The following is a 9,893-nucleotide window of genomic DNA, read 5'->3' on the forward strand; positions in this document are numbered from 1 at the left end:
ACCGCAGCAAAGTGGTGGTGGGATGGTGTTATTCTGGAATCTGGTTGTCCGTCCGTCTGTAGATGCAATGGTTTCCGGGCTCTAAAGTGTTATCCTTTCCACCTTACTTACTTACTTAGGCCTGTCGTTCCGTGAGGAACATAGGCCATCGATGACAGTCCTCCAACGAACACGGAACACGATTCTGGGCTGCTTTTGCGGCGTCATGCCAGGTCATGTCCTGCGCTTTTAATTCTACTTCTGAGTCACGCCTCCAGGTGTTTCTTGGACGTCCCCTCTTTCTCTTGCCCTGTGGATTCCAGGTCAGGGCCTGGCGTGTGGTGCTGGAAGGTGGCTTCCTTAGGGTGTGTCCAATCCAGCCCCACTTCCTACGTCTGATTTGTATGTCTATGGGTTCCTGCCCTGCTCTCTTCCATAGTTCTTCATTTGTGATCTTTTCAGGCCATCGTATGTTGAAGATGCGCCTGAGACAGGTATTGTAAAATGTCTGGATCTTCTGCAGGGTTGTTTTGGTCATTCTCCATGTCTCTGCTCCATACAGCAAGACGGACTTAACATTGGAGTTGAGGATCCGCAGTTTGGTAGTAATGCGGATGTTCTTTGAGGCCCATATGTTCTTTAGCATGGTAAACGCTGCTCGTGCCTTGCCGATTCTTGACTTGATGTCGCGGTCTGTGCCACCCTGTCTGTCCATCACACTCCCCAGGTAGATGAAAGACTCAACTTTGATGGGCTCACCACCAACTGTGACTGGTAATTGGACAGTAGTGTTGATCTTCATCAATTCTGTTTTCTTCAAATTGATCTTGAGTCCCGTTCCTGCTGATGTTGTTACGAGGTGAGTTGTTTTGTCCAGCATCTGACTGTGGTTGTGCGAAAGGAGAGCCAGGTCATCGGCAAAGTCGAGATCGTCGAGTTGCGTCAGGAGTGTCCACTGTATACCATTGTTCCTGCCTGATGTGGTAGTCCTCATGATCCAGTCAATAACCAAGAGGAAGAGGAATGGTGACAGCAAACATCCTTGTCGAACTCCTGTCTTGACCTCAAAACTTTCGGACATCTGGCCAGCATGGGTAACCCTGCATGTCATGCCTTGGTAGATGTTACGGATCAGGGAGACGAGCTTTTCGGGTACTCCATAGTGTCTCAGTATCTTCCACAGTGTCTCACGGTCCACGCTGTCGAACACTTTCTCGTAGTCAATGAAGTTGATATAGAGGGGTGACTTCCACTCCAGTGATTGTTCGATGATGATGCGCAAACTGGCTATCTGGTCAGCACATGATCTGTTGCGTCTAAAACCAGCCTGCTGGTCACGGAGCTTTGGGTCCACTGCCTCTTTCATCCTCTCGAGAAGGATCCTGTTGAGGACCTTGTCAGGCACTGACAGGAGCATAATTCCCCGGTAGTTACTGCAGTCCCTCATATCACCCTTCTTTGGTAGCTTAATGAGGATGCCTTCTTTCCATTCCTCTGGGACGTTCTCTTCCTCCCAGATCTTCTTGAAGAGTTGTGCAAGATGTTAACAGCTGTCTCTGTATCAGCTTTGATGGCTTCCGCTGGTATCTCGTCAGGCCCTGCCGCTTTTCCATTCTTAAGTGTGGTAATTGCTCTCCTTATCTCTGTCTTTGTTGGCTTGTCGCAGTTGATCGGGAGGTCTGCATTGGCTGGTTGTATGTCTGGAGGCATATCTGGTGTTGGTCTATTTAATAGCTCTCTAAAGTGTTCTCCCCATCTCTTCAATTGTTCTTCTGTTGTTGTGAGAGGATTCCCGTTCTTGTCCTTCACTGGCTTGTCTGTCTGCTGGAACTTGTTGGAGAGCTTCTTTGTGACCATATACAGTTCTCTCAAGTTTCCCTGTCCCGCTGCTTCTTCAGCTTGTTTGGCCAGATTGTCTATATGATCCCGTTTATCTTTCCTGATGCTTTTCTTGACTTCTTTATCTGTGGGTGTGTAGTCCTCTTGAGCTTTTGCCTTTGCTGCTCTTGTCCGTCTTTTGTTCAGTGCCGCTTTCTTTTCCTTCCTCGCCTCCAGTTTCCTTTTGGTATCAACAGATATCCACTCTTTGTGTTGTGCCTTTCTTCTGCCGAGAACTTCTTCACATGTGTCTCGCCACACTTTCTTGATGTGCTGCCACTGGGTCTCGATGTTGGTATCATTGTTTTCTAGCTGGTCTTGTAGTGGCTGGAATCTGTTGGACAGGCTGAGGTGGAATGCTGTCCTCACTTCCTTTGTTTTGAGGACACTCACGTTGTACCTTGTCCTCATGTTTGTCGTGTTGTTAAACTTTTTGAGGCGTAGTCTTACTGCCATCATCAGCAGATGGTGGTCTGATGAAATGTCTGCTCCTCTCATCACCCTGACATCTTTCCATGCTCTTCGAAATTTGCTGATGCAAATATGGTCGATCTGATTTTCTGTAACATGATCAGGGGATCTCCATGCAGCCTTGTGAATCCTTTTATGAGGGAAGATGATTCCTCCTATTACAAGCTGGTTAAGGGAGCATAGGTCTGCAGATCTCTCGCCTTTCTCGTTCATGTAGCCCAGTCCTTGTGTGCCCATGACTTCATTGTAGCCAGTGTTATCAGCTCCGATCTTTGCATTGAAGTCGCCCATAAGTATTGTCATATCTTTCTTCCCTGCTTTATCCAAGACTGCCTGTAGTTGCTGGTAAAAGGCGTCTTTCTTTTCGTCATCAGTGTCGTTGGTGGGGGCATAACACTGGATGATGTTCAATTTGATCTTGCTTTTCTTGGTGCTGAACTTAGCTGTTATTATCCGTGAGTTGATAGGTTCCCATCCGATAAGAGCGCGTTGTGCCTCCAGGGATAGCATCAGGCCTACACCTTCGGTGTGGGGTCTCCCTCTGTGGTGTGTCCTGAATACAACAATGTTTCTCCGGTGGTCAGCCTCAACTGTCCTGTCTGTAGCCACCTCGTCTCGCTCAGTCCTAGGAGACAAATGTTGTATTGCTTCATCTCCTTTGCTACTTGTGCTGTTCTTCCTGCTTCATACATTGTTCTGATGTTCCAAGTAGCGAGTCTGATGGTTTTCCTGGGTGTCAGAAAGGGAGTCAGCCCTGCAGCTTCCTTTCGGCTTTCATTGCACAGCATCATACTTCCTCTTGAAGTAGGCCCAATCTGGCCCAGGTTATGTTGGTTTTGGTTTGTCGTTGATGCTTCTGTAACTTGACTTTTTTTTTTATAGGTAGGGTTGTTGGCCCTGCGCAAACCTCTAATAACCTCGAGGAAAGGTGGTTTAATTTTGGAGTTTCCTTCCTAGACTGCTTTCCATCCCTGGATATTGAGCACAGTCCGCCCATTGGTTTTATATCAGTGATTTCCTTCACCTAGCCTTTCCCATAAGTGGGTATGGCCGCAAGGCAGCAGAGGTTTGGAATCAGAGTTTTCCTTCTCTTAGATGAGCTGTCCTCCCAGACTGATGAGCCACATCTACACAAAGCACTGGTTTTCAGGCGCCAGGTAACCTGCCTCCATCCCTTCTCCTATCAGTAGTAGCAGTTCCGCCGGGCTTGATGCAAACCACACGAGCAGGCTAGGAGCTGGACTTGGTTGTCAGGGGCTATTAGAGGCGCACACTATGAGGAGCATTTTATAGACAATGGGAGCTTATCCCCATCACCACCCCTTGGATATGACAACTTTTGAATCCTTTCCACCCACAGTCACCATATCATACATATGGACTACCCATGGAACAAAGTTGTTCCCTATCGAATTTAAGGTCAAATGGCAAGCACACTGGACATCGAAGTAGCAATATGGTTTCCGGGCTCTAAAGCGTTATCCTTTCCAAATACAGATACCATATCATACATATAGACTACCTATGGGATGAAGATGTTCCCTATCGATTTTGGGGTCAAAAGGTCAAGCGCACTCCTAAAGAAGAGACTACCCAAGGTTTTGTCATGCCCTTTCTTTTTTACACTCAGGAATGAGCTAATTTATACCTATTAAAAACACCCTTTGGGAGATTGGGGTAAGCGGGGGGTATTCTAAGTGAGCATTGCTCACAGTACCTCTTGTTTCAAATTCTCTGTCACATATCAAGCTGAAACTTGCAATGTAGCTTCTGTGTGGATCACTCTAGATCATGATGCAGTTTTGAACATTTCAACCTCTCTTCCAGGAGTTTTGCCCCTTTATTTGAAAATAATTGTTATATGGAGGGTACATAATTTGTCCAGCAAACTCCTCCCAAAATTTTCAAGTGAGGACCACCTTGTTTTATTGAGTGTTTGTATGGATATTAGAGATGTGTATGTGGCAAGGATTTTTGATTTCCTTAAATTTTTGAGAAAATTACAGGTTGTTGAACGTAGTCCGTTTTGAGGAAATATTACATAGAGAGTACATAATTTGTCCGATAAATTCCCCCAGTTTTCAAGTGAGAACCTTCTTATTTTACAGAGTGTATGAGTATTGAAGGTATGCATATGGCAAGGATTTTAATTTTCTTCAGTTTCTGAGAAAATTACAGATTGTTGAATTTGGTCAGTTTTGATTGATTGATGTTTTCTGCCACACTCAACAATTTTTCAGTTATCTGGTGGAGCCCAGTTTTTGTTGGTGGAAGAGAGAACCCAGATACAATGTACCTGGGAAGAGACCACCGACCTTCCGAAAGTAAACTGGGAAACTTTCTCACTTACCGGCGCGAGCGGGATTCGAACCCGCGCCGACAGAGGTGAGAGGCCGTGTGATGTTGAGCGCGATGCTCTAACCACTCAGCCACGGAGGCCCCTGGGTGGTCAGTTTTGAGGAATCATTACATAGTACATGATTTGTCTGTTTTTCCTTCAACAGTTTTCAAATGAAGACCTCTACTGCCAAAGTATTGAAGATGTGCATGTGGCTAGGATTTTCTTCAACTTTTGAGAAAATTACAGGTTATTGAACTTAGTCCACTTTAAGGAAATATTATATTAAATAAATGACATAGTTTGTCCTTTTAACTCCTCTCACAGTTTAGAAGTGTCTTTGTAAATAACTTGAAGATGTACATAGTGCAAAGATTTTACTTCTCAACAAATTTGAATTTTCTTTGATGTTTTGAATATTTACAGGTTGTTGAACTTGATCAAATTTGGGGAAATATTTTACACAGAACTCTTGGTTTGTCTATCTACCTCTTGTCACAGTGTTCAGCTAAGATACTTTATTTATACAATGCAAAGCAAGTATGTCACAGCCTGATGATGGCTGATACTACCTAAAGCATTTAAGTTCTACAAATTATGGCTGAAGAAAAACGCCCTATGTAAGCATTTTCATAGATGTATTATGTTTGCGGTACTCTTGTTTAAACTTGCTATTCTTGGGTTGGGAGTTCTGTCCTAGGGGTTGGGTTATATGGCTCATGCACTGAAAGTGTATTGTAGTACTCCACTCCTGAACATTTAGCTATTAGGTTCCTCTTGGCCAGACAATGTGTTGCTGTAGTATGACTCTAAACCAAGGTCATTTAATTAGAAGCTCATACTTTGCACAAAAATTGCTAATGATTAAATTATGTATTGTGACCCTGAATCAAGGTCATTTGTTTAAAGTCAAGGTCACTAGTTACTAGTGTAAAACAGGAATATTTGTACAAGTGATAACTATGTGATAGACAGTAGAAGCACATATCTTCCTCAAAGTTGCTTTTGAAGAATTGGTCTGGTCCTAAATTAACTTCTAAAATAGCTGGTCAAAGTGACATGTAAAAGAAAACTGAAATACTAGTAATTTTGTCATGAAGAGACATTAAAAACTCATACTGGACAAAATTACTGTATATGATCGAACTGTATCCAGCCTAGAAAGATAAGGTCAAGGTCACATGAAATATAAAGTTCAAAACATTTCTCTAGAGATTAACTTTGTATTGGACAGATATTAGAAGTTCTGACTTTACATAAAGGCTAGCTGCTATGACCCTGAACCAAGATCATTTGGTCATTGATAAAGATGGCCAGAAACACCTCAAAATTTACCCTTGGGTCAAGGATTCAGTCCTTGGGATGGGGCTATATGTGTATTCTGATAATGCAAAAAATCTTAACAATACCTTTTTAAAAAATCTTTTTTGGGGGGGGGGGGGGGGTGTAAAATTGGAATATTTCCTGGAAACCATTTTGAGTGAAAAATTAGAAAACTGAAAATTAAGTAAGATAGGGCCTTTCAATTATGGAGCTCCAAATTAACTCTCAGATAATTGAGACATCTTGGATATTTGAAGATATCAATTCATTTGATGTATGCAACAATTCAATTAAAGATTTCTTCAAATAAGTACATCTTCAATTCTGAAATATTACACACATTAATTGATTATTGATAGTATTAATTATTCTGCAGAATCGATGCATACAATAATTGAATTATCGTTCTCTTCAAATAGATCAATTATATCAACAATTGAATTATTGTAGGCATCAGTTCTAATGTGTGCAATTATTGAATTATTTCTCTCTTCAAGTGAATTAATGATATTATCAATTCAATTTATGCACACAATAATTCTTTTAGAGAGAGCAACTTACATCTAATTAGAGATATATTCAATTTAACATATCCACACTGGAATTAATGTTCTCTTTAATTGAACTGTTGCTCCCTTTAAAAGAATTGTGGTATCATTTAAATTATCTTGCAGACACAAAGGTGTTGGGGGGGGGGGGGGGGGAAATGTTGGTTTTATTTTCTGGAGGTAGAAAAAAAAATCAAGGTCAAATAACTATACAAAACATAGACTACCCAATTTTTCAAGTGGAAAGTTGAGGTCATATGTGGTCAAACTTGCCACATTTAGAGGCATTTGTGTTTGACAAACCCATATTGTCCATTGCATGGTCAAACTTGCCACATTTAGAGACATCTGTGTTTGACAAACCCATATTGTCCATTGCATGGTCAAACTTGCCACATTTAGAGACATCTGTGTTTGACAAACCCATATTGTCCATTGCATGGTCAAACTTGCCACATTTAGAGACATCTGTGGTTGACAAACCCATATTGTCCATTGCATGGTCAAACTTGCCACATTTAGAGACATCTGTGGTTGACAAACCCATATTGTCCATTGCATGGTCAAACTTGCCACATTTAGAGACATCTGTGGTTGACAAACCCATATTGTCCATTGCATGGTCAAACTTGCCACATTTAGAGACATCTGTGGTTGACAAACCCATATTGTCCATTGCATGGTCAAACTTGCCACATTTAGAGACATCTGTGGTTGACAAACCCATATTGTCCATTGGTCTTTTGAATCAAAATGTAGGTCAGTGTTACATTCTTTATTCCTGTGTCATTCACGACTCGTAAAAAATGTATATCTACCACAGATTTTTGCAAGTTTTGTGAATATCAGGGAGTGTTGGGATGACAATTATGAAAGGAAACAAGACTATAATCTTATGACCTTCAAAACAAGACTATAATCTTATGACCTTCAAAATTTTGCTGAGGTATGTTTTGACAGAGTGGCCTATAATGGCATAATCATATGAAGCTTACCAGTGATCAACATCGAGATTATGTATAAAGATATAATCTATAATTTTCTGTTAGTGTATATATTGGCTTTGGCTAATTGGCTACTGCATGCAGGAAAAGCTCACAAATCATTTCCCCAGTAACTGCTTTCCTTTTGTCTGAAGATGCTTTCATATATCAAGATCTTGTAGGTTATCTCTGCTGGTAATTAGGATTTGCTTCAATGACTGAGTAAAAATTCTTTAAATGAGCAGTTTTGTGTATTAGCCTTAGGGTGTCCCTTCCTCGTGAGAATGTTCCAACACAATTAAGGCTAATCAAAATCTAGTTTTCTATCTGAGGGATTTCTATTTTTTTTTTTTTGGCACCTATCACTTTTACAGAAGACCTGGAGGAAATTCTAAATACTGGTATTAGTTTTTTTTTTTATTACAAAATAGCCAATACAATATACAACTGAATGAGAATGCTTCAACACAATTGAAATCTGACTATTTCTCTGCCAAAGGGAGGATTTTCGCCTATCACTTCTACAAAAGATGGAAGATATTCTGATTTCTGGTGCAAGTTTCATTTGCACTTAATTAAAGTGGTCCGGGTTATAAAAAATCTGCCCTGAACCTTGGGCAAGCTGAGAAGTGAAAAATTTAATGTTTTTAGATCACCCGAGCTGAAAACTCAAGTGAGCTTTTCTGATCACGTACCCCTCTCACTGTAAACTTTTCACATTTTTGACTTCTTCTCTAAAACCACTTGGCTAATTTCAACCAAACTTGGCAAAAAGCATTCTTGGGACTGAAAGGCTTTCAGGTTTGTTCAAATGAAGGGCCATGCTCCCTTCAAAGGGGGAGATAATCATAAAAATAGGGTGGGGTCATTTAAAAATCTTCTCAAGAACCACTGGGCCAGAAGAACTGAAATTTACATGAAAGCTTCCTCAGATAGTGCAGATTCAAGTTTGCCAAAACAATGACCCCCGGGGGTAGGTTGGGACCACAATAGGGGATAAAATTTATACATGCAAATATATAGTGAAACTTTGATCCCCTATGATGGCCCCACCCTACCCCAAAGGGCTGTGATGTTGACAAACTTGAATCTGCACTATGTCAGGAAGCTTTCATGTACATGTAAATGTAAACTTCTCTGGCCCAATGGTTCTCGAGAAGAAGATTTTCTCTATATACTTGTATGTAAAACTTTGACCCCTATTGTGGCCCCAACCTTCCCCCGGGGGACATGATTTTAACAAACTTGAATCTGCACTATGTCAGGAAGCTTTCATGTAAATTTGTATTTTCCTGACCCAGTGGTTCTTGAGAAGATTTTCCCAATGTTAAAAATTTTGATCCCCTATTGTGGCCCCGGGTAGGGCTTAGGCCCCAAGAATGGTAAAAGATTGATATATTGAGCAAATTTGCAGCTATTAAGGTGGAAAGGTTTTAAAGGGACTTGGACACGATTTGAACCGAGAATTTTCAAATTCCTAACCCCCAGGGGTCATTGTTTTAACAAACCTAAAATCTGCACTATATCGGGAAGCTTTCATGTACATTTCAGCTCTACTGGCCCAGTGGTTCTTGAGAGGATTTTTAGCTCACCTGAACCGAAGGTTCAAGCGAGCTTTTCTGATCAAAAGTCCATTGTCTGTCGTCGTTGTTGTAAACTTTTCACAATTTTATCTTCTTCTCCGGAACCACTGGGCCAATTTCAACCAAACTTGGCCAAAAGCATCCTTGGGTGAAGGGCTTTCAAATTTGTTCAAATGAAGGGCCATGTCCCTTTCAAAGGGGAGATAATCACAAAAATGCAAAAATAGGGTGGAGTCATTTAAAAATCTTCTAAGAACCACTGGGCCAGAAGAGCTGAAATTTACCTGAAAGCTTCCTTACATATTGCAGATTCAAGTTTGTTCAAATCATGGCCCCCGGGGGTAGGATGGGGCCACAAGGGGGGATCAAAGTTTTACATACAAATATATAGGGAAAAACTTTTAAAATCTTCTTCTCAAGAACCACTAAGCCAGAAAAGCTGAGATTTACATGGAAGCTTCCTGACATAATGCAGATTCAACTTTGTTGAAATCATGGGCCCCGGGGGTTGGATGGGGCCACAATAGGGGATCAAAGTTTTACATACAAATATATAGGAAAAATCTTCTCAAGAACCACTAAGCCAGAAAAGCTGATTTTTACATGAAAACTTTCTGACATAGTGCAGATTCAAGTTTGTTCAAATCATGGCCCCTGGGGGTTGGATGGGGCCACAATAGGGGATCAAAGTTCTACATACAAATATATAGGAAAAATCTTCTCAAGAACCACTAAGCCAGAAAAGCTGATTTTTACATGAAAACTTTCTGACATAGTGCAAATTCAAGTT

The 9,893-nt window shown here is 41.2% G+C and overlaps 1 protein-coding gene across 1 annotated transcript; it reads right to left on the bottom strand.

Annotated features, from left to right (window-relative positions):
- Nucleotides 1-6,790: 6,790 nt before the first annotated feature.
- LOC125680220 (uncharacterized) lies at nucleotides 6,791-7,264 on the bottom strand. The gene has a single exon (XM_048919659.1). The coding sequence runs from the start codon at nucleotides 7,262-7,264 to the stop codon at nucleotides 6,791-6,793; it is 474 nt and encodes a 157-aa protein (XP_048775616.1).
- Nucleotides 7,265-9,893: the final 2,629 nt, after the last annotated feature.

This window comes from Ostrea edulis, chromosome 2, assembly GCF_947568905.1.
Source record: "Ostrea edulis chromosome 2, xbOstEdul1.1, whole genome shotgun sequence".
NCBI classification, from domain to species: Eukaryota; Metazoa; Mollusca; class Bivalvia; order Ostreida; family Ostreidae; genus Ostrea; species Ostrea edulis.

Excerpts from the sequence above, each read along its gene's own strand:
- LOC125680220 (XM_048919659.1), bottom strand. The coding sequence starts at position 7,264 with ATGGGTTTGTCAACCACAGATGTCTCTAAATGTGGCAAGTTTGACCAT.